Here is a 23,416-nt window from a genome sequence, read left to right as displayed (position 1 = left end):
CGGCCTGAACGTCGTCCCCACGTATGGACTACATATTTCCGCACTCCTCCGGGCAGACATGATATCTGGTCTATTTATACGGAGTACGGAGTAAACGAGTGTGTAGAGCGATTGTGAATCTTGCAATCCTGGAAATTCATCATGTCCGGGAGCCTTTCCTTGCCGAAAGCTCCGCGCGTGGGCTGTGGGCCGTTTCTCGGAAACCGAGTGGACTGACTAGCTTAGCTGTTGTTGTATTCATCATTGTTCAATAGTAGTTATTGGAATGTTTTATTATTCATCGATGTCCCACGGTTGTAGTGCAGGATTCAGGAATAGTAGGATACTACGTATCTCCGTATATTATATATTAATATGCATGCGGAGTACAACGTTGGATTATACTCATGATGCCTTGAGGGGGGGGGCCACGGAGCTGGGTGCTGCATCCAGTAGGAAATATGTACATCATGCCGCGACGGTGAACGACATCCTGCAGGCTGAAGGGCTGAGGGCAGTGCTATAAAACCCTATAACATACCAGCGGACGAGACTAATTGGGTCACCTTCTCCGAACCAACTGCCAGGGGTCATGGGTTGAGGTTGAGTCAAGGAACGAGATCTGAGCTCACTCTGCTTGGTACGTTTACTACCATACTAATTTAGGATGATTGAGTTCGGAATATCCGTAGAATGGGTCCGGAGTCAGCGTTCCGACCTCGGATCGTTTGATTTATATAAATTTATATTCGACCACGTAGGGTACGGAAGTAGGTACGTAGCCGAGCGAGCCGTGTGCGGGTATTTGGCCTTGTTTAATGCTCGCCTCTTCATCCACTAGCAAGTAGTACGTACATTAGCACCATCATGATACATGTCAGGTGGCCTCGTGGCCTTGTACCTATCCTACTCACCGCCCGTTTCACATAGACAGTACCTTACAGTGGGAACTCCGACCAAACTTGGCTTACCGAAAAAGTGGAGGGGTATGATTGATTGATAAGAAAACAAGGAAAAAAAAAAGAAATGGCTCGGTAACGAGCCGTGCTCTTCCGACATTCTATTGGACTCGATCTCCCGTCACAATCCCTGCTGGCGCGATGGAGCGGAGGACAAGCCAGCTTCCCAACTTTCCTTTCTGTACAAATTAAATTGATTATTATTATTATAATAAGAAAGGATCCCGTGGAAGCACTACATCGATCGGCAGGCCAGAGCCCGAGCCATTGGCCAATGTGGTCGACAACGCCAAGCTAGCTAATTTGCAGTGCTACTACCGTACAAGCATGCGATCCAAGTTACACCAGATCTAGATGGGGTTAAGTTTCGAGACTGCCTCGTACGCGCAAATCCCGAGTCTGGTAATTTGTCCCTATGTGGTTTAACTCTGGGCTAGCTTGATACAGGCATAGTCCCCGCCGGAATTTATCGTCCATTTTTTCGGCTCGCCTTCCCTCGTCGCCTTTTCAAAGGGGCATAGCGGCCTGCCTGCTTCTGAGATGCGCCTCGTGGTTCCTGGCGCGGAGCCGATGCCCAACGCCCCAGCAGGGGTTTGGTGTGTTCTTTTTGTTTTTTTTTTTAACCCATACCACGCTGTGTATACAAAGTAGACGACCTGTCTTCCGTGGTAGGTCAGGAACAGTAGAATTGGCACGTTGTGTACTCCGTGTTTGTGCTGTCAAGTTTCAACAGCAAAAATCTTTCCTTGCCATAAGATCTGCCACGCCGTTAAGACTCCACTCGGTTCCAACATCTCGGAGCTATCTCTGCCGAAAGGCAATCATGATAGATTATTGGTTTGGATGTTACTCCGCCGTACGGTACTGTATATACCGTACCGTGCAGTACGTGTACGCCGATCCTTATGACATCAGCGTCTCTTCAACCTTCCTGATTGGCCCAGTCAGCCAATCGTCGGCATTTGTTGCCTCAACCTTGTATAGTTACAGGCTTGATGTTGATGTACAGCATCATGCAATTCTATCTCTGCATTGACTTGCGCGAGTACGGGGCACCTAGGTAAGCACACACTACATTCTAGGACTAGGGCGAAGGATCGTTTTCTATTGTGATCCATCACCTTAATGCATGCAAGTCATATACATGCTCGCTGAGATCATCTACTTCCTAGTAGTTTTGGGGTTAGCTATGCTCAGGCCTCCCTGTGCCTAGGTAGGCACCATGCGGCAGGTATTACCATGGATTCTTCTAGCTATAATACGGTGTACTTGGCTGTACGCGGTCTAGCCTCGAGTCCGAGGATTCATCGCATAAATAAGCATCCTTACTACGTACCTGCTATTAATTTACAACGTTTGTTCAGTCGCATGACCAAGAACTCGCCTTCGATGCATCCCCGGGGGCGTTTGTGGCAAAAAGGCAGCATGCCCCGTCGTACTTTTCCTCACTTAATGGGTTTAATCGAATCGCCTTCCTCCATGGGGCTGTTATCTAGGCACTTGGCCGAGGTCTAGTTGGTATGATTGCGGCTGAACTCATATTCGCTTAACTGGTATTTGGGGTCGTTTAAAACACGGCCTGGATACGCAAGGCGTAGAAAGTGTGGAAGGTTGGCCCCCAAATGTCTAGACAGCGGTAGGCTGTAAGACTCTGATTTAGCTGAATGGATAGTAACATACCCTTTTGTAAATGGGCGGCTGACTTGCAAACTGTGCCCCCATATTTCACTGGATGGATAGTACATCCATGGATATAGAGACTACTATATTGTCATTGCATATACCGTCGGGCAGACAAAGTCATTCGCCCAGTGACCTCGGCTACAGTGCATTAATGATGTTCAGGTGGCGCAATGCTTGCTGGCTCTCTCTACCCAAGAATTGCAAGGGAATAAAAAGTCAAATTCTTTTCTGTGCTGTATACCAACGTGATACCGGGATTGTTGTTGTCCAGAATCTTAGTGAAAACAAGGAGACAAACGACCAGCAAAACCGGTACTAAGCGAGAGTTCTGTACAGCAGCTGGCCACTCGAGGCTGTCCATGGTTCCCTTGACTTTATTCCTCTTTTCGATATCCATATGTGCCTGGAAATATTTCCTTTCTGTGTGGATAGATTTTTATGAGACCAATCGGAATGGATGCTATTGCGAACAACGCAGGCCACTTTCTCGAGATATCTAGATACTTATTATTGATGACATATGCCAGACAATACAACTTATTAGGTCTTTTTGGTAGTCCAGCAACAACCCTCTCAGTCGAAAGAGGACAAACCGTATCGTAAAGATGTCTAGGTTAAAAGCATTGCTAATTGGGATAAAAAAGAAGCTCGGCTCGTCGATAGGCGTAAATAGATACTAAACCCTGTGTCACGCTCACAAAGGAAGTGTCCTAGAAGTGACGGGGAAGAGGAGAACAAAATGCCAATAGCGGCTTCGTTGCAATGTGAAATTATGAAAGTAGATTGTAGGATAACGACATGCCTTGGGCGCTCTCGTCTCAGGCCAGCGCCTCGGCGGTGCCTGTTTTCCGTCTTCTTGAATATTCACTTGAGATAGCATCAATCGACCACCTTTTGGCGTTCATATATTTCCTTCCGATCATGTGATATGTCATACCAGCTCGCTGCAGAAAGCACCAGTCATCGATATCTTTGAACATAAGATCACCGTCTCTGCACTTCTCCCTTTCGTGGAGGCATCTTGGTGATGGGAGTTAGCTTCCAAGGAGAGGGGATGCTTTTCTCTCGTCGTTTGCCCCGCTGCATGTAAAATGCAGTGTTTTAGGGAGATACACAAGGCATACAAAAAGGTAAGAGAAACCTATTTCTATGCATTGGAACAATGGGTTGCCTAACAACGGTAACCCCAGGGACATGAGCCAAGTCTTGATGCCGTCTGATTCTTTCAGACTCTTCTACGAAGAGGACGCAACCCGTCACCCTTTCCAGCGTTGAGTTGCCCACGATTGTAGGTTTGAACCTTCAGAGTGCGTCGATTGTAATTCTTGTAATTCAAAGCGAAGTGTTGGTGGACAATAGAAGGAAGTGAAGATTTTTCCGCTTGTTTGCCAGAAATAGCGCCGTCGACAAGTCCTGGAGAAAACGCAAGAACGGGAAAACTATCTGTCTCCAGGTAGCTATCGGTGTTGGTGCTGGGGAAAACAATATCAGCGAGTCGGCTTTAAGCACGAGTTCTCTTTCTCTTTCGATGCCTGTCTAGAGAATAGCTTTGGCTGTAAATCAGAGGAGAACGAATTGTACTGCATAAGATGCCTAGGTAAAAGCATTGCTTATCTAATTAGCATAAAAAAGAACCTCGGCTGTCGATAAGCCTAAACAAAACTCCGGTACATTAAGCCCCCTTCAAGTGTTTCGGCATTCGTCCCACCGTTGCAGCCATGGCTCTTGTTTTTATTTCTCCTCGCCTATTGTAAGACATATGTAGCGTTCTTAGTGTTGCTTTGAGATTACAAGAGAATGTCGTCGACCAGAGTCACCATCTTCGAGCCGCCGCCACTCGATCCCAGCAAAGCTGCGATCGAAAATGTTCTCGAGCTAACTCCCATCAGCGACATCGGCCCTGTACGTCCTTGCGATGGTCATTATACGCTATTAACCCAAGCGTTGACGATATCTAGGATGTCTTCACAAATACCCGGCCGCTGTGGCATCCGCCCGGCGCGCGTGGTATCTACGGCGGCGCCGTCATAGCGCAATGCCTCTCTGCCGCGCAGCTCACTGTGCCCGACAACTTCTTCGTGCACAGCATGCACTGCTATTTTGTGCTTGCTGGTGACTCCGAGATCCCCATTGTCTATCATGTTGAGCGCGTCCGCACCGGCAGAAGCTACGCTACCAGAACGGTGCAGGCGCGACAGCGCGGACGCCCCATTTTCACCACCACGCTGAGTTTCAATGCCGCGAATAGTGGCGGAAAGAGAAAAGTCGAACATGACTCCAAGATGCCTGATGCACCGCCTCCAAAGGAACTACCAACTCCGCCGGAAGCGCGGAGTCCCTTTGAATCACAGAGACTGGATGACAGTCCTCTCTTGATCTGTATGTCCACGTCTTTGCTGCACAGGGAAAAGGGGACGAGTAACTAAGATTCATCCTCTTTCAACTTCATATAGCAGATGACACAAATATCGAGGACAGGAAGCTGCGCCAATGGATACGTACCCGGGGCAAAATTTCCCAAGCAGGCGGTCACCAGGCCCATCTATCAGCATTTGCATACATGTCGGACAGTTATTTCATCGGCACAGTTGCCCGATTACACCAAATCCCACGGTTTTCCTCTCCAGCAGCCCTGCAACGCGCTCTCAAGGCACTCAAGAATCCCTCCGATCTTGACAGTGAAGCCCTATCGCGCTATTTCAAAGAACTTGCGGATGAGGAAGCGGCAGAAATCCGCGCTGGAACGTTGAATGGCACTTTAACGGCGAATAGGCTGTCGTCAATCATGAAGAGAAATGATAGTAGGGAAATTGGCATGATAGTTAGTCTAGACCATACTATTTATTTTCATAATCCGCAGGCACTTAGGGCAGATGACTGGTTACTTGTCAGTATGGACAGCCCCTGGGCGGGCGAAGGCAGGGGTTTGGTCACGCAAAAGGTGTGGTCAAGAGAAGGCGTGCATGTGGCGACGTGTATTCAAGAGGTATTTTCCATCTTTGACTTCTATCTTTGATTGATGAGCTAATTTAGGCCATTCGAAGGGGGTTGTTCGACTAAAACAGGATGAAGACCCAGCGCCTCAACCGAAACTCTAAGAAGCCCCATGGCCCAAGTTTATATATATCTATACATACCTAATCACTCGATCTGGACAGAGAGAGAAGTATTGAAACTTAGGAGATTAAGGAGAAGCTATTCCTTTGTATCACATTTGTATAACGATCTTTTGCCTTCATGGATGTATCTAAATTGCTATAGAAAGCCACAGAACTAGGACATAAGCACAAGATTTCAGAAAGGCTAAGAACTAGTCAAAATACTTTGTATGTTCGTTGATCGACCAGACGGGCAGAAGACGACTTCAAACCCTGCCCCTTGTTGGATAGTGAAAGTGGATGTTTTGTCGTCATAAGCTATTATCGCTTGTCAGTGGCTACGATCATTGTTTTATAGAAGAAGAACCTACCATAGCTATACGCATCTGGACAGACCTTCTTCGCAGCCTTACTATACATATTCGGCCCGCATTTGTTCGGCTTGTCGTATTTCCCACTGCAGCAATAACTCGCTTTCCCATACATCGAACACATCGACAAGCAAGGATCAAAATCAGGACGCGGGATTCCGTCATCAGGGTATGGATAGACTCCATCACCGGGCTTTTTAGGTGGCTGGATTTGAAGAGGCCAGGGACACCACCGCGAGACTGCATGCGTCCCCAGCGTTAATTCTAGCGGGGTCGAGTAAGTGATACTGCCAATGGTCGAATTGACTGGCACAGTAGTCGTGTTGAGTTCATTCAAAGTTTCCCAGAAATTCGGACTCCCAATACAGACAGGATTTGTGGTATTTGATGGCATGGCTCTGAGATCGGCATCACTCGACTCGTTATGCAACGAAATGATTCCCAACGGCAGGTTATAACCGTCAACCAGAGAGATGTCGTAGTAAGACAAATTAACGTCTGATGACATCGTGAATTCAGCGAGCGTAGCGGGCTTGCCCTAAATTATATAGCAACATTTTGAACTTTGAGTAAGCTTCACTTAACATTGACCGGTATGGGGTATCATCATACAGTTCCCTGGCAATTCAGCACCCCACCGCAATCGCCTGTTAGACACGCTTCGCCCGTTCCATTCAACCCACCCGAGACCTCTGGTGCCGTCCCATCTGCATTAAACGTGCAATTTGTGCGTGCCCATATCCGGCCCTGCCAGTCCGCACTGACTTCGAAGCTGGTGGTGTTCCCGGGTGTAGCTTGGTAGCCGCCAAAGGCTGGCCCAGTTCCTGCCTGGGTTTGTATTGCTGGATAGATATCAACGGGGCAATAGTTGGTTATCTTGAAGGCACGCTGGGATGCGTCGGTAGCTTGTAGGGTCACAGGCGACCGCTTCATGTGATGGACTGCTTGGGCATCGTGAACAGCATAGGCGAGAAATGCAAGCTGCTTTAATAACAATGTTGACTTCGATATCACCATTTTCCCCCCCGGAATAGCGTCATACAAAAAGAAAACTTTTGCGAGAAGGGTTATTGACATTCAAAAGATTCTTAAAATACTCCAGTTGACCTTTGTATTCGAAATGCCAACCGCACAAGACAGACGGCAGGATAGAAATAGAAGGAGGCATTTTTGCCAGAATAAAGAAGACAAGATGCAAAACAGGCACAGGCCACTTGCGGTGGCAATCAGTAGTGACTCTGACGGTGCTTGTGTCGAGTTGAAAGGCTTTTTGGCGACGACTGGACGAGAGCGACTGATCTTTCTGCTGTTGTTGTCGCGCGAGTGTTTGAGGAAGGCGCCGGATGACGTTGGTTTCGGCAGGGAAGGAGCCAGCCTAACCGCTTGGGAAGTAGCCCAGCCAAACGGACGTCTTGCCGGACTGTCAACCCAGCAACATCCCTGCACAATTCAGTCCAATCAATCAATCAATCTTGCATTTGCTAAGTATCTGAACTCATCAACTACTTTGGACGAAGTACATTCATGGCAGTGCCAATCCATCAATAAACGCTTATAAACCATCGCTTTTGTGCAGGGGTTTCAAATGATATTCAGACAGCCACCCAAACTTTTGTTGTCGTCAACGGGCATCACGCAAACAGCAGGAACTTTACGAATAATCAAGGGGTGAAGCGACAGAAAGAGAAAAAAGCATCGACGAGGACAGTGAACACCTTTAGCACTCGTCGTAATGCAAATTCGCGTGTGACGGGGGAATAAAAAGCCAAAAAAAACAAATGGGGCACGATAGTTGTCATATCACAGTCATGCAGGGACAATACCCCGTTGAATGCAGTAGTCCAATACACGTTGGCCCCAAACATCGCGCCCCTTATACTTGGCCATGTCATCAGGCCAGCTTCGGATTTCAGTGGCCAGAGCCTGCAGCTGATCAACTGGGAGGTCTTTGAGCGTTTCCAGTGTTGTCTTGACGCTGAAAACTAGAGCTCCAGTACGTGGTAACCGCCGGAAGGTCTGCCGTTCACGACGAAGGAGGACCTCATCAATAGACGGGCCGGGTTTCTGCTCGTTTAATCCATCGGGCCGAAATAGAGTGTTGCTCAAGCCTTCGTCTGGCTCTGTGGTCTCTAAGAAATAGTTGGACCGTTCCATCGGCGACTCCGGAGTGAGTCGGCAAAAAAATCTAGGATGGTTAGACATAGCCCACCTGCAAGTCTGCTTTGTCATTGTCACTTACTTGTTAACTGAATGCCCAACCTTGTTGTGCCACTCCGGTACAGGTGCATGAATCTGAGAGACGGTCCATCCAATGCGGTTCTGAACCGACCACCCAACGGGAAACAGGGTAGCACTCGCAGCACTACCAAGAACTATCAGCATTAGAAATTAGGAACAGCGTCACTTGGCCCCATACAGGTAGTATTCTCCGTCCGCATTCTTCATGAGGACACTCAAATCCTCCATAGCCAGCCGCACTGCAATTTCAAGAGGCTCCGTTGTGCTATTTGCACCGCCAATGACGAATTTTTCACCCGTTTTGATATTGTGGATTCTTTTCATGGCACCATGGTCTTCCATAAGAAACATGCTTGGGTATCTCTCACACAGGAATTGTGCCACCACTTCCAAAACTTCTGCACAGGCAGCTTTAGATTCAGGAAGGCATTGGAACACGTTTTCCCTCTGGTTTCGAAGCAGAGAATCCCGAATGTCATGCTCCTTCAAATAGTTTTTATCGACAGTAAGCCAGTTCCACTCATCCAACTTTCGCAAACCCATGGTAATGCGGAATTTCTGGTTGCCTTTGATTGCATTGCATGGATATGGCGCCCTGAGAGTCACATCCTGGTTGTTCGTATTCTCATGAACCTTTTTCTGTGAAGAATGAAACCATCTCAGCAGCCATTGAAAGAAGACGCCGAATACCGTGAAAACTGCCAATGAGAGGGAATACACCATGCTGCAACGAATTGAAGCAATTGGTATTGTTGCAGGGATATCTCAAAATGATCCGGCTTGTTTTCAACGCCAATGCAGGAGCAATTGTCACCGAACTGGAGGGAACTGGAATACTATCGACAAAGAAAAAAGAAAGAACAGAAAAGGAAAGAGAGAGAGGGATAAATTTTTTACAACTATGATCAATGCTATGGAGAACGCAAAAGACGAGACGGGCAAAATATATAGTAAAAGCATTTAGCCTCATAGTTAATGAATGGCTGTGCTTACGTACCTGAAAGTTCTTCATTGCAGCAATCACACGTGCCCTCAGCTGGGACATGGCACGTCTAGTTCATGGCTACGGAGCCGGACAAGCTCCCCACAAAATGCAACAGCAGCCACATGATCGATCGCATTTTGCTGTCGCAGGAGGTCGATCCGCCCAGTGTCGCAAATTGGGATGGCAGACGCAAGCTGGTAAACAAGGCATCCTATGGCTAGAGGCTGGGCATGCCTTTAAGCGGTCCGTGAATCTGAGTTATGAGCAGTAATAGGTTTTCATTGTCCTTCTGGAGTTACTCTCTTACTAATACCACTAGTTGGTGCGGTGAATCAGATATCGCGCCGGCGTTGGGTTTTGTGGATTTTATGCCCAGACTTAGCAATGTTCGCAATGCTTGCTACTCAAAGGATTGGAATTTGGGATTCATTCGTTTTTTTTGCTCGCGCGTGATGATGTCCGTGCATCATCTCTAGAGTCTGCATCCATTCAACAAACCCACTAACTACGGAGAAGTTATTGGCTAGAACCAGCAAAGATCAACTTTTCGAATGACCGAATATACATCATCCTGCTTAACCCCCTTTTTGATTGCTCTTAATCGTTCACCACCATGCACCGGAGGAGAGTCAATATTGATGCAGCGATATTGCAGTCCTACATGGCATCTAAACTTCCGTCTTTGCCGTACAGAGTATGCACTCTACGCGGTCCAGCCATAATCCATCCATCTCCGCCTTTTGTTCGGCGGGTCTTTATTTCTCCACACATAACTCGCCCCTCGCCAATGTCACGCGTGAAAACCTGCCTGCCAATGGCCCTTTAATCCCCTGTAGGGACCTCGGGGCGTATCCAGTAGGGCCGTAGCAAATCTCTGACCGCCTTCGATTATCCACAGCCAAATTGAAGTCATATACTCACTTGCCTAATCTGGAATTTCGAGATTCCCGCGCAAAGCGCGCTTGCCGCTGGGTGATATCTACCGCCCCCTTTTAGATCTAGACCCAAACCAGTGGCTTTTAACGGTTTAACCAAAGAAGGATCATGATGGGTCTGTCATCTTTCTATGGAAGGCTGTCGAAACAGAATGAGGACACACCAGCCTGGTGTTACCGTTCCTTCTCATAACTTGCTGTTGTGATTTCGGAATTGCTAATTCCTGAACCCAGTTTCCGCACCTCCGAGCACTATACCCATGTCCAGCTCGCCTTGTCGGCGAATATTAGCTAGTTGGCTATGTGGCTGTTGGGTAATACATCATCCCAGGTCAGGTGAGTGAGGCTTTGCACGTCTGCAGTCTGAGAGAAAGCCTCCTTTGGCCTTCTATCTTCGGAATAGATCTTAATAACGTACGTACTACGCTAAAAATTGTTTAGTGCTTACACGTCTGGTCAGCCCACCCCGGAAAACGGAGTAGAGTACACGTCGAATGAACCAATGCCAATGATCGGGGCCAATTGGGCGGGGTGCTGCAGTGAGAATGATCGCTCGGAAAATTTATCTCTAGCTCAGTACGAAGTACGTCAAGAGGTCTCGTGCTTGCGATTTGACAACAGACCTCAGCAAGGAAGGAATGAAGTGGCTGTTACGGACCACAAAGCCACAGTTTTCTTGGATGATGGTGCATTTAACGAGGAATGCAAGGATATGAGGTTATTACAAGCCACCAAGACCCTCTCTCCCTAGCGTGAGTCTTGCCTTGGATAGGCAGAAGTGCCTTTCGATTTATGCATTCATACCCCGTAACAGCCACCGATTGGATTATAAAACAGCACAGCTTATGCTAAGTCAAGGACAGCTGAGGCTGAGCAGTTATGGATCGCATTAATTAGTTAACTAGTTATATCATGCCGAGGTCTTTACGTCATCAATGGTCGACACAACTGAGGTCTTCTCAGTCTTAATTCTGGAAGCCCGGAAAATACCTCATACAACTAATTATATTGTCCTGTCACGGCGTTACAAGGCAATTTCGCGCTTCGGCCTCAAGCTCCTGTGAAACACAACAAGGATTCAGGTTGACCGGTTAAAAGAACCGACTGATTAGATTATGGAGTGGGTTTCACCGTTGCTCTGCCGACTAAAGCTGCTTCAACAGCCTTTCATCCGTCCACCTACATGCATTCGAGTATTATCAGCGAGCGGTGGGTACTCAAAAAGTATTATCACTCGATGATATGGACGCACATATATTTCTTTATGAAGATTTGAAAAGGCATTTATGGATCTTAACCGCGCTTTCCGCCATTAAATATTGAAAATGAGTCGGGTTCCATTGTCTTTATCTATCGCTACTACGTCTAGAAGTGCAGAAGAGGATACTATCGTGGTCAATTGCTTGGTATGATTTCAGAAAGGCGGCTTGAAGGCATATTCCCGAGTCGGGAGCCATAATGGATCCAGATTAACTCATTGACTGCCAGTTATGCTTTGTGGACGACACATACATGCAAAGTTTTACAGCAAGTTTCAAAAAAAATATGGCACAATTCGATTTGAGGCTTTTTTTTTTTTGTGGATTTCTGTCACTGACTAGAGGGTCACATACACTTACGCCAAATGAATAGCATTGTCAAAGACCTAAAACCAAGGTCATGCACGTATCCAGGTTAGGCAACCTATCTCACCCAATCTACTTCAACAACGTTGTTAGACGACTTATAGCCTACAACGCGGCCACCGTAATGTAGGTGCTGGCAGGTCAAAGTGATGCTCTCGACCACGTCACCGCTAGGGATTTGTCAACCTTGACATATCAGCCTTGTACCGGCTCTGGCGAAGCGACTCGGCCGTGTAGAGTTCATCGCCAACGTTGCAGCAATAGTTTGATTTAGGAGCGCACTTGCTATGAACAGCCTATGCAGTAATGCTAGATTCCTTGATTGAAAGCTCGCTTTACACATTACCCCCGCAAAATACAGCGACATGAAAAAGCTCGTCATACGGGGACTTGAATGTGGTTCCATCTCATGCATCTGACACGCGAGGGTAGCCTTGAGACATGACGAATAGCATATTCAGTCAAGACAGTCCAAGTTATGATATCTCAAATGTGGATTTTCAAATACAATGCGGAGTTAAGTCTTTCCAATCAAGATGGAAGAGAAATTTTGTTACGTTACTAAAATTGCTGTAGTTAAGCACGAGAAAGCATATTTGCGCGGTCAGACAGAGTTGTCTCGATAGTAATCACCGTAGCATGCTTGCTCTCAAGATTTTTTTCCTCGTCAAGGCTTATGAGTTGATGATCCTACCGCCCAGAACATTCGGAAGTGTACGCACATTCAACTTACCCCAACGTCTGGCACTGTTCTGGTCTTATTCGGAAGCATGCTGCCGTCCAGCTCAGCGTCCTGCATACATTAGCCAGCAGTCAAAAGGTATGATGACCTTAGTTGATGCTCGTGGAGATGTACGCGTTTTCCGTCTCTACAATCGGCCATGTGACGAACACTAGAATGGATACCAGTCTATAAGCGTGTTGACGGTAAACCAGTACCAGTACATAGTATGCTACGCATTTCAAACGTTCTAAATTGCCCTAAGATGCGAGAAACCGATGTTCATATTGACACATCATACTTGAGTACCATGCAGGAAAGCTCAAGACCACTTTTCTCGCAGGGGTAAACAGCAAAATCCTAATTCGTTTTACTACACATATAACATGCACACCTTACCACTCGATTGCACTCCCCAACGCAACCAATCCAAATCATACACATTTCCAACATATTAAGCATCTCAACCCTTCCCAGCAGTACTAACATAACTAGCAGGCATACAACTCATACCACGCAGATCCCCCGCAAAGACCATAGCAGGACGGGCGTTCACTCAATCTCTCATCATTGATACGGCAGATGGACGGACCGAGGGACTATGTACGTCCATACAGGTGCTTTCCCACGTTCATTATGGCCGGATGCACCAAAATTTTCAAATGCACTGAGAACTGGAAATAGCCGGTACATACTAGGCGTAATGTTACCTCAAGATTCGAGTGAGCGTTCGGTTGTGTAGACAGTAGCAGCGGCAGGATGGCTTTGGGCAGTGTTGCGACTGGGGTCTCACGGGAGCACTGATGGGTTTTATCTTTGACAATGAATGGTGGTTATTTCACTTAATTTTATTTTTTTTGTCTCAAAGTGGAGAAATTGGTTTTAAGGTAAGTCTTCTACTTTTTCTTACATTTTTGCCTCCGTGTTGCTGCGCTGCAGAGTTGTGTATAGCACATGTATGAAGAAAAGAGCTCAAAAGTAGATTGTGTAGCTTCTTTTTCGAATATTAAGATACTTGAAATCAAAGAATTTTCTATGGCATTCAAGCGTTGAAGAACCTTGGAATCGTGGCCACCTAAACTTCCGCACTTGGCATGAATGCTTCTGTGTGAAAATAGCCATACATAGTATCCTATGTATCTCTTCTACGTGCTACGCAATACAGTGCACCTATGTATGTATGCAAGTATTTACCTCAAGACAGACGCGTCGTTTACATTCCAGTGACCTGGGTCGTGTCGAGTTAGGGCTGTTTGGTTCCCCTGCTCCTGTCTTTCCCCTTTTTGGCTATTGCTGGTATGTAGGCTTGTTTGCTAACATACCATGATGTGGGAAAAGAAAGAAAAAAAGAGAGAAAAATAAGACAGGATTATGTTGTACCGATCTATCACGTTGAGCAACTATTTTTTGTTTTCCTTCCTTTATTGCTGCAGTAGTCTTATCTATAAGTTGGCTCGTGAAGTCACAGCCAGTGCATCAAGTTATCGAAAAAGAAAAAAAAGTCAATATAAATTCAAGACACATGCTACCTACTTACATTCAGTCCATCTTTTGGAGACCAAAACGAATAGCAAAAAATGGAGAAAAAAGTAAGGGAATGGAAAGGCAAAAAGGTATAAAGTCGAAGCAAGCTCATGATGGCTGGCGATGATGAAAAACGAAAATTGGGAAATGATGAAAGAAAAATAGGAGAAGGGAATTCCATGCGCCAAGATAATAAATAATTAATTTCATGTAAACAAGCAGGTATAGAGGATGATGGAACGATATGAAAAGTTATAATGCAGATGTCCATGCCAATTCATCAGATGATGGTTTGTTTTCAACGCCCAAGATTCGTTCGGATAACCGGTCACTTTGGGTTGGGTCATGTATTCTGGATCTATGAATCAGACAAAGGAAAAAGACATATGGGTGAAAAACGGTAGGTAGATGAGATGTGAGATGTAAGTGATCAGAGGCCATGTTCTGAAATCTTTTGAAGAAGATGGATATAATGTTTCGTGACTCATCATATTAGAAAGAAAAAAGTCGGCGTCAAGTTTGACTACTTGAAACGTGCTGAGCAGCGACCCATGACTTCGCCCTGGCACACTAATTCGGCATTGAACTCAGATCCGTCAAGGGTGAGGTAAATGTCAAAGTATACTCGGTAGAATATACCATTTGGTGTATCCATGCGCTCAAAGTCTTTTTCGAGATTCTTGCGTGAGAGATCAGATGTGAGCGTAACATACTCTTTGATACCTGTGTCGATCATGTTATGTTAATATGCTGTTCGCTGTTTGTTATAGAGAGGAAATGAACTTACGAGGGTCCTTGACATATTCTGGACAGACATCTTCATCGCAAGCGTACAGAATATCTTCGTACATCAAGGTAGCACCAGGAGCGACTTGGCGGAAAAAGCTGACTTTGACAGGCTCGCCAATCTTGACGCGCTCGCCTTTTTGCACAAATATTTGGCGAGTGTACTTGCATCTGTCCTTGCCATCCAGACTGGGAACACGATATTGTTCAGGGTGATAGCCCTCTTTGAAAGGCTGCAACGTAGCCACAAGGTAGTGTCGACGAGCAACACGATGAGTAATGACTCTCTCGGCAATACCTGCTGTAACAGCACCCTTCACTATTGCGGCCACTGAGTCCATTGGGCGTACAACCTTTGATTGGAACTGAGGTGGCACATGTAACTTAATCTGTTGGAAGAGATACTCAGATGCACCAAATCCACCCACGACGAGGACATTCTAGAATAACCAAGAGAATTAGTTTATGAAACCAAAAGGTAACATAGATAAGTGAAGGCCTTCTTACCTGGAGTCTCTTGTTTTGCGCTTGGATAGCAATGATTTGATTGCGCACCAATTCTAAAATACGGTTCACGACGGGTTCAAAACATTGCAATATCTCCTCGTTCGTGAAAGTCATGTAACTATCCTCGATGCCCGCTTCCGGATAATCAGCTTCGATGCCAACGTCAACAGCCCATTTCTGTCCGTTGTTGCGGAAATCGGCCTTGATTCGGTTTTCGAAGTCCATAATACACTTGGCATAAACTCGTCCAGCGGTTCGCGATCCATCTGGAAGATTCATTTTACGGATTCTGGCACGTAAGATGTTGCTGAAATTGCGATTCAAGGCCGTTGAACCGCACGAATCACCGGATCCTGCCGTGCACTCGGCCACTGTAAAAGGACTCTCCTCTTCAACTTCATAAGCAATCAAATCGACAGTACCACCACCACAGTCAACGATCAGAATGGCATCGCCAATCTTCAAGTTCAGGAGGCCAGTCTTGGCGCAGAACATGGCAGCAGCCTCAGGCTCGGTGATCAGGGTCAAACGATTGTCGTGTTCATCACGCAGGTAGCCAGCTTGGATGGCAGCAGCGCGTGTGGCAGCCTTGGCTGCATCATTCCAAATAGCAGGGACGGTCAAGAAGTAGCGAATATTCCGCTCCTCACGATTGAAAACCTCGCCCAGAGTCTTTTGTAGCTGAGCGCGCATTGCTTGTCGAATCTTGAAGAGATAATCGGCCGCTACATCTATTTCTGATTTGCCTGGAGGCAGCGGTGGCAGGTTTATGGGATCGATGTAGGTGTTTCCAGACAGCATCAACTGCAGCTTAAACCATTCGACCTTTTGTACACCAGTTTTTGGGAAACCGGTAGGTGCCAAGGCATCGGCAATATCTGGACCCCATCCAACTACCTTCTGATATGCATCGTAGTAGAGCACCGTTGGAATCTTTTGTTTGGTGTGAGTACCAGCGCCTGGCCACTCGGTGATTATGTCTTCCCGAGCCTCATTGTTGGTAGCAAAGGCATAAGCAACACCGGAGAAGGTCGTCCCAAAATCAATACCCACAATCAATTGCGCCTTGTTCCTGTTGGTGCCGTCCACTTCCGCGGCGGGATTGCGAATGCCCTGCGCGGGGCCCAAAGAGGATTGCATACCGTGCTGATGCAACGGCTGTGGTGCTGGTTGCTGGTAGCCATAGCCAGGAGGGCCTCCGGCGACTGGTTGCGCATACTGCACGGGCTGGACGGCGGTATTGATGGAGGGGTGTTGGGCTACTTGCTGGCCGGCAACCGACATGGGGCTCGCCCTTCCCGTGTATGTATAACTTGGAGGCCGGCCGTTCATGGGGAGACTGGTGGAGGAGGCAGTCGAGGGTGGCGGGGGGCTAGTGGAAACGTTGCTCGCAGGCGGAGGAGGAACGTAGTTAGCCGGGGCCTGAGAGATAGTCGAATTACTGCTGTTCTTGCGCTTCGACGAGAACGGGAAGTTTTTGAAACGCGAAGTCATGGGTGAGGTCGTACGAGAGATGTTCCTTTATGAGAAAGGGCGAGGAATAAGAGAGGAAAAGGTGGGCCGCGGGAATTCAGCCCTGGCTTGGGGCTGTTCTGCTTGTTTATGCTGGAGCGACGTGAGATGAGATGGGCAGTGCTTGAGGCAGAGCGAGACGTGGACTGGGCGAGGCGAGTTTCGATTTGAGACGACGCGTTAGAGCAGGAGAGTGAAAAGTAGAAGAGAGGATGCCCGTCTCATGAGGAATCCAGTCCGTAGTGTTAGCCCCGTTCTTTAGTCGAGGATGGCATCCACCATAAGCGCTATTTCGCAGAGAACCAGACTGAGAGTTGCCCGCTGTGAGTCTGCGTAGTGCTATAGAACGGAAATGAGCGTGCGCGTCAGTGGCCTCGTCATTATCAATCGATTTTCGCTGGGTCTGACTGCCTTACCTGGGGAGGGGGAAGAGTTGGTTGAGGTTCGCTCGAGGAGAGTCAGCCGCGCCAAGACGAGATTGGGGGGCCTTGTGTGCCTCGTCTGGTGTGCCTTGTCCCGGTGGCAGCCAAAGCGGGGTGAATGCGTATGACAAAGAGCGCGACGGACTGCTTGACTATATTGAACACGGGTATGTTTAGTATTTAGGTGTCTGATATTCAATCTGAATGATTGCCGAAATTACTAGGATATTTTGACTATTTCAAAGCGTGTATCTAAAATTAACGAGCGTTGCCTGAGGCTGGGCCAGCTCAGCCGCTGCAACGTGCTAAGGATGTCCATACACTAACTGAGGCTGAGTGCGACTAATACTACCGCAGTTAATAGCATAGAACACGGCTCAATAATTTATTTTGTTGACCACGCACCAGCGACCACGCTATGAAGTAAGTTGCCAGAATATCCGTCAGAATTGAAAGCACCGAAGCTCGGCAACAACAGCTGTGTAACTGGAAACTGTGAAAGGAGTGTGCCTCGCAGTCCAACCCGACTAACGCATTTATTTCTCCCACGACATGTAGTTAGTTTTGATACAATATAAGACATATGAACTGTGAAGGTCCAAGAGCGGTAACTTGTTAGTAAATAAATATAAGAATTAAATATAGAAACTCGGATGTATTTATAGAACGTGCCGTACCGAACTTGAATTTCCCGCGGCGCCCGTGATTGGCCAGTTCGTTTGCCCTACAAATGATGATGATACTAGGATAGCCACAGTTACTCAACATGAGACGGCGTCTTTTGTCTCTGGCAGTGAGCAAGACTGGATTGTGAAAACCAGCGGAGGGCCCTGAGGATGATACCGAGCAGATAAAATGGCTTGCCATAGGCTTTTCGCTAGGTCTCACGGGCAGGATTTATTAAGGTTAGATTTCACCCCATGGTTGACAGGTTGACTGCGCAGATGGCATTGTAGAAGCAAAGCTAGCTCTGTGAAACAATCTGCCGAATAGTTAATAGATAGGGAAAGCCAGTCATACGAAGGCGCCTCCGAACATTAGATGCCCTAACCCTAGCGCTAGTCCGTATCCGGAACTGACACGGAGAATATAGATCAGCCAATCAGAACCTGCGCCAAGTAAGAAGCATTCTTTCTGTTGCCGAATTAAGGCACGCAATTCAGGCGCAAAATTGCTCTCGCTCACATGAAAACGACGTGTCTGTCCGGACTTCGTTGCGACCTGTTGCTGGATATACACCGACTTTTGTTTGGGCGAGCCGGACGCAGAATGCAAATTGATGCTGAAAATGTCATGATTAGTGAGTCATCAGACTAGCCAAATCTCGGAATAGCTACCGATTGATTGCTTGCAAGCTTCAACGAGTCAGCAGGGACAAACTAATTGTTGATCATTGTCGGGATAAACAACGAAACGAACGTTCAGATATGCAAGGCTGACATGGCAGCAGCTGCAAGCGCAGTTCGTGTTAGTTACTTGTCTCCCTGAATGACTTTTGAGGTCCAGCAACTTCTAGAAGATGCCGGCCGATGGCAAGTAAAAATTTTCACCCAAGGCAAAATTTCAGAGGCAATTGCCAAATACTGTAGGTAGTTTCCGAGTCATAGGATAACTATACCTTCCTAAGCTTTCTGGCCCCTTTTTAAATTACACATGAGCTCATATTTCGACGCCGTCTTAGCCGTGTGGGAAAAATGAAAACAAAAATTTGTCTCCGCCGCTCGCAAAGAATCCCGAGATTACCGAATACGGAAAAGCAAAGGAGAAAAGCTTCGCATATGGTCGCGGTCCAGACCAAGAATGCATGGATTTTCATGATGGATTCAGGTTTAAAATCAAAAACACACATGCCTAGACTCGGGAGATGTTCGCCATTTGAAGCATTTTGCCTTTTGCTATACTGTATGCAGTAAGATCAATCCATTTTCAACTCCCAGGCCCACAGTCCCTATGAAGGTTTTTGTCAGCCAAGTTATTTTTTTTTTCCCCTTCATCATTTGGGCAGCATTCGTCAAATCTTTGCAAAGTTTAGTCTGTATATAAGGATCTAGGTAGCTACTGCAACAACGGGGGGTCCTGCGTCATGTTTGAATAGACAGGATTCATGAATATGCTCCCTGTATGATCTATACGATCTCATCAACCTTCACTAGCACATTTCATAACAAATATTTAATGCTTTATCATGTCGACAAACAATCAGACAAGCACAGAGCTGCATGGCTCAGGCTTCATCGCTGAGCTTGAAATCGTTTCTTCACAGAATGGATCCGAGACAACACTGCAGGGCACAGATACCTCCGAGCACGAGGCAGTGCGTAACAATCAATCATCGTATCGCTTTCGTCGACTAGCTTCCAAAACAATTGTATCGTTTGGGCCTGATGATCCGGAAAACCCTCACAACTGGAGCAAGGTCTGTATATGTGTCCTTGGAAGGAAGACAATATCTGACTGATCCAATTAGGGCAAAAAACTGTTTGTTGTCTGTTCCGGCGTGATGCAGGTGCTAAACAGCACCATTACTTCATCTTTACCTAGTAAGGTCTCCTTTCTGACCCAATGCAGGAATTTATTTACTTTCTTTGACGAATCCTCACTTACACACCACAGGCGGTGCCACCGACTACATAGCGAAAGACTTCCACATCACCAACCAGGAGAGACTCGTTCTTCCAATTTCGCTCTTCCTTATTGGTTATGTACTTGGACCTTTGCTATACGGGCCTTTATCAGAGCAGTATGGCCGTCGATACCCGCTACTCATTGGCTATTTCCTATTCAACATATTCGTAATGGCTTGCGCTCTTGCCCCTTCGTTTAACGCCTTGTTGGTATTCAGACTCTTGAATGGAATGGCAGCTAGTGCTCCAATTGCCATTATCACTGGCACTTTCTCGGATGTTTTTGATGATCCAACCCAGCGCGGAAGAACAATGGCTTGGTACATGGCTGTATGCTTTTGTTTTTCTTTCCGTATATCCATTCGACGTGATCTGTTACTAATATTATTATTTTAAACAAACAGAGCACCTCCGTCGGTCCCATTATATCGCCATTCATGTCCGGATTTATATCGACCATTAGCTGGCGCTGGGCGTTCTGGCTCGGCCTCATTATCGTCGGTGCCTCTTGCCCACTCGTTTTATTCTATCCAGAAACCTACGGCCCTGTCTTGCTCCAGCGCCGTGCCAAAATGCTCCGTAAGGAGACGGGTAACACTAGTATTGTGGCTCCTTTGGACTTGACTCCCCATGATCTTCGAGCTACGCTGACGGTGACGCTTGCTCGACCATTTCGTATGATCGTAAAGGAGTACATGGTGTCCTTGACTTGTTTGTACCTGTCTCTGGCATATGCTATCTTTTACCTCTATTTTCAGGCATATCCCCTAATCTTCCAAGGTGCGGCGAATCTTAATTCTCCATTACACAAACCGTACGAGGAGGAAGACTTTTACTGATTTGTTTTGCTGATATAGGAATTTACGGCATGAGCACGGGTATTGCAGGCTTAACCTATCTACCAAGTAAGTACCTATCTCACTCAGGCTTGAATTGTGTAGGAAGAGGACGAGGAGATTAGAAAAGATCTGAACTAACGACTCTCTCAGTCGGAATCGGATGCTTCCTAGCCTGCGCAATTTTCATCTGGTACGACGGCTTCTTAGCTCGCGCCAAAGCTCGAGGAGCCTCATGGGCCAACAACGAAGACTACCGAAGATTACCCCTGGCATGTGTCGGCGGTCCGCTATACGTTGTGGCGCTTTTCTGGCTCGGATGGACCGCATCACCCAATATTCACTGGGCCGTACCCATGTCGTCCGGCATAGCGTTCGGACTCGCCTACGAACTCATCTTCATGGCCATGCTGAATTATCTCTCTGACGCATACCAGATATATGCAGCTAGTGCGCAGTCAGCGGCGAGCTGCTGTCGTAGCATTTTTGGTGCTGTTTTGCCGCTCGCTGCGCAACCCATGTTCTCTGCGGTGGGCATCGACTGGGGGTGCAGTATTATTGCATTTGCCAGTTTGGGCGTATCGATTATCCCGTTTGCGTTCATCTATTTTGGGGATAGGATTAGAAATGGCAGTAAGCTGCAGAGGCATTTGCAACTCCTCAAGGAAGAGGAGGAGCGAGCTTGGGCGCAAGTAGCCGCCTCTGGCAATGGCAATACGACTGTGGAAACTGAGCGTGCAGAGAAGAGAGCGGAGGTAATGATCAAAACCAGTGCAGATACTGATGTTGAGAAACAAGCTGGAAGTGTTTTAACATCATCGAAGTCAGCACATTCACATTCAGCGCATGCATCGAGCTGAATGCGCTCGATGGAAAAGGAGAAGAGAGGAAAGAAGAAGTTGTGAAGAGGGCAAAAAAGGGAAGATGAATTTTTATTGCATTTATCTAATTTGAACATACAGGATACCCATACTCATTTGCATTAGGTAGCGGAGGTGAAACCCATCAGTTGGCATTTTTGAGGGGAACATGGATGTCACGAGAGATGCTTTATGATAATAATGGCTATGCATGGCTGCTCGTGTACTTAGTTTAATATTAATGATTATCTAATTTCGGATTAATAGTACTGCTGCACAAAGTACTAATGGGTTATTTCTCTGCATTATTATTTCTCTTGAATTTCTAAAATCTATTGCTAGCTTCTCAGAAGGCCCATTTTTTTTTAAACTAGCTCAGTGACAAGTCTTACTGGTCACTGCTATTAGCCTGGCCAAGAATAGCGGCCAACGACTCGCTGTTCTGCTCATACTCCCCCTTGTCATTCGTAGGGATCCTCTGCGAGGCAAAAGCCAAAAAGACGGCCTCCCAATGCCCGTCAGCGAACTTGAAGAGCAAGGCGCCATCGTCATAGATTCCATTTTCATATGATGGGGCACTGCCTTGGTTCATGTGGATGTCGTGAATCCCTGAGCCGTAGGATGAGCCGAAAATGTACATGGCAGCTTTCTGGTTGATGGCATCGGTAAGGATGGGCTCCAACTTGTCAAGGATGTCGTTATTGGATCCCTTGGCCTCGGTGGGGAGCACACTGCCTGACTTTATGTCCACAAGCCCTGGAGTGCGAATGAAGTCCAGGCCTTTCAAGGTGGTTGCGGCATCGTTGTTGTGGCGGCTTTCGTGGTGGTGGCTGTGATGGTGGCTGTTATAGCTACGATTTTTGCGATGGGCATACTCGCTGAGAAGATGGAAGCCTTCGTCCAAGTCATCCAGCTGCGAGGTAATGGGGTTGGTGAAGTTTCGAGTGAGCCAGAAGACAAGGCGGTGATCATTGTCGGTGGATCTGACATTGATGGCGGCTTCGGGCTCCTTCGAGCTGGAGGACGAGGGAGAGTCGGTGAAATAGAGGTAGATGTGAGGAGAGGTAGGATCTTGTTGGAGGGTTTGCGCGGTATAGCGAGTGGGCTGCCCAACCCACACGCCGTAGTGTGGGATGCTGCTTCCTGTCAACTTGAACAGATACAGAATGTGTAGGATGGTCAAAGATTGGAATGGCGATCCGGTAAGGTGTAACGAGAAGAATGAAGGACAGGCAGCTTTATAACTCTCTTGCACAAGACGGTTGATCCCACGGCGGGGTAATTAACAGACATGATAGAATTGGATCTCAGAGATCGGACGACTATATAAAGGAATGGTAGAATTCGCCGCTCACACGTGCATTCGTTAAGGCTTAGCAAGATGATCATAGTGCTAGTTAGCGTTGGCCACGCGTCGTTATCACCGCTTCAACTTGGAAGTCTCGAGCCATTGACGTCTTAGCGTCGGAGATCATCCACTTCTGGTGTTGACAAGTTGACAGACGGACCGGGCTTCAGCTGAAGATCCGCGAAGGTGTCGAATAGAGCATCCATGTCAATCTGATGTCGCACTCGATGAGACCCGGGCCATTGGCCGACGGTGTTATTTCCACTCTTTGCTGGTGGATTGCAAAACAGTTATCCTTTATGCTACTGTAGCCTGCCCCCATCTTGCTTTCCACTCGCGTTTTATCGTCTTCTGAATATTTGGGGTAGTTTTCAGGGATCAGTTGTTCCTACTTCCTCTCTCA

The 23,416-nt window shown here is 47.1% G+C and overlaps 6 protein-coding genes across 6 annotated transcripts; 2 read left to right on the top strand and 4 right to left on the bottom strand.

Annotated features, from left to right (window-relative positions):
* Positions 1-4,339: 4,339 nt before the first annotated feature.
* On the top strand, positions 4,340-5,637 carry UA08_01124 (hypothetical protein; the record flags this gene model as incomplete). Its single annotated transcript, XM_020259877.1, has 5 exons — positions 4,340-4,371; positions 4,433-4,523; positions 4,580-5,000; positions 5,075-5,442; positions 5,482-5,637. 5 exons carry the CDS (start codon positions 4,340-4,342, stop codon positions 5,635-5,637), a joined length of 1,068 nt encoding a protein of 355 aa, XP_020124518.1.
* Positions 5,638-6,040: 403 nt separating this feature from the next.
* Positions 6,041-7,107, bottom strand: UA08_01123 (hypothetical protein; the record flags this gene model as incomplete). The annotated part of the gene is made up of 3 exons (XM_020259876.1): positions 6,041-6,057; positions 6,091-6,628; positions 6,703-7,107. 3 exons carry the CDS (start codon positions 7,105-7,107, stop codon positions 6,041-6,043), a joined length of 960 nt encoding a protein of 319 aa, XP_020124523.1.
* Positions 7,108-7,896: 789 nt separating this feature from the next.
* Positions 7,897-9,051, bottom strand: UA08_01122 (hypothetical protein; the record flags this gene model as incomplete). Its single annotated transcript, XM_020259875.1, has 3 exons — positions 7,897-8,275; positions 8,330-8,452; positions 8,507-9,051. 3 exons carry the CDS (start codon positions 9,049-9,051, stop codon positions 7,897-7,899), a joined length of 1,047 nt encoding a protein of 348 aa, XP_020124524.1.
* A 5,590-nt stretch (positions 9,052-14,641) lies between these two features.
* On the bottom strand, positions 14,642-16,905 carry UA08_01121 (hypothetical protein; the record flags this gene model as incomplete). The annotated part of the gene is made up of 3 exons (XM_020259874.1): positions 14,642-14,841; positions 14,906-15,344; positions 15,412-16,905. 3 exons carry the CDS (start codon positions 16,903-16,905, stop codon positions 14,642-14,644), a joined length of 2,133 nt encoding a protein of 710 aa, XP_020124521.1.
* Positions 16,906-19,530: 2,625 nt separating this feature from the next.
* UA08_01120 (hypothetical protein) lies at positions 19,531-21,665 on the top strand (the record flags this gene model as incomplete). The annotated part of the gene is made up of 6 exons (XM_020259873.1): positions 19,531-19,761; positions 19,813-19,885; positions 19,959-20,299; positions 20,374-20,749; positions 20,827-20,874; positions 20,959-21,665. The coding sequence occupies 6 exons, from the start codon at positions 19,531-19,533 to the stop codon at positions 21,663-21,665; spliced, it is 1,776 nt and encodes a 591-aa protein (XP_020124522.1).
* A 388-nt stretch (positions 21,666-22,053) lies between these two features.
* UA08_01119 (hypothetical protein) lies at positions 22,054-23,219 on the bottom strand (the record flags this gene model as incomplete). Its single annotated transcript, XM_020259871.1, has 2 exons — positions 22,054-22,808; positions 23,174-23,219. 2 exons carry the CDS (start codon positions 23,217-23,219, stop codon positions 22,054-22,056), a joined length of 801 nt encoding a protein of 266 aa, XP_020123975.1.
* Between the last annotated feature and the right edge of the window lie 197 nt (positions 23,220-23,416).

Source organism: Talaromyces atroroseus (genome assembly GCF_001907595.1).
Source record: "Talaromyces atroroseus strain IBT 11181 chromosome Unknown scaffold_0, whole genome shotgun sequence".
Taxonomy (NCBI): Eukaryota; Fungi; Ascomycota; class Eurotiomycetes; order Eurotiales; family Trichocomaceae; genus Talaromyces; species Talaromyces atroroseus.
The sequence above is the reverse complement of the archived record's forward strand: the minus strand, read 5'-3'. Positions and strand labels throughout refer to the sequence as shown.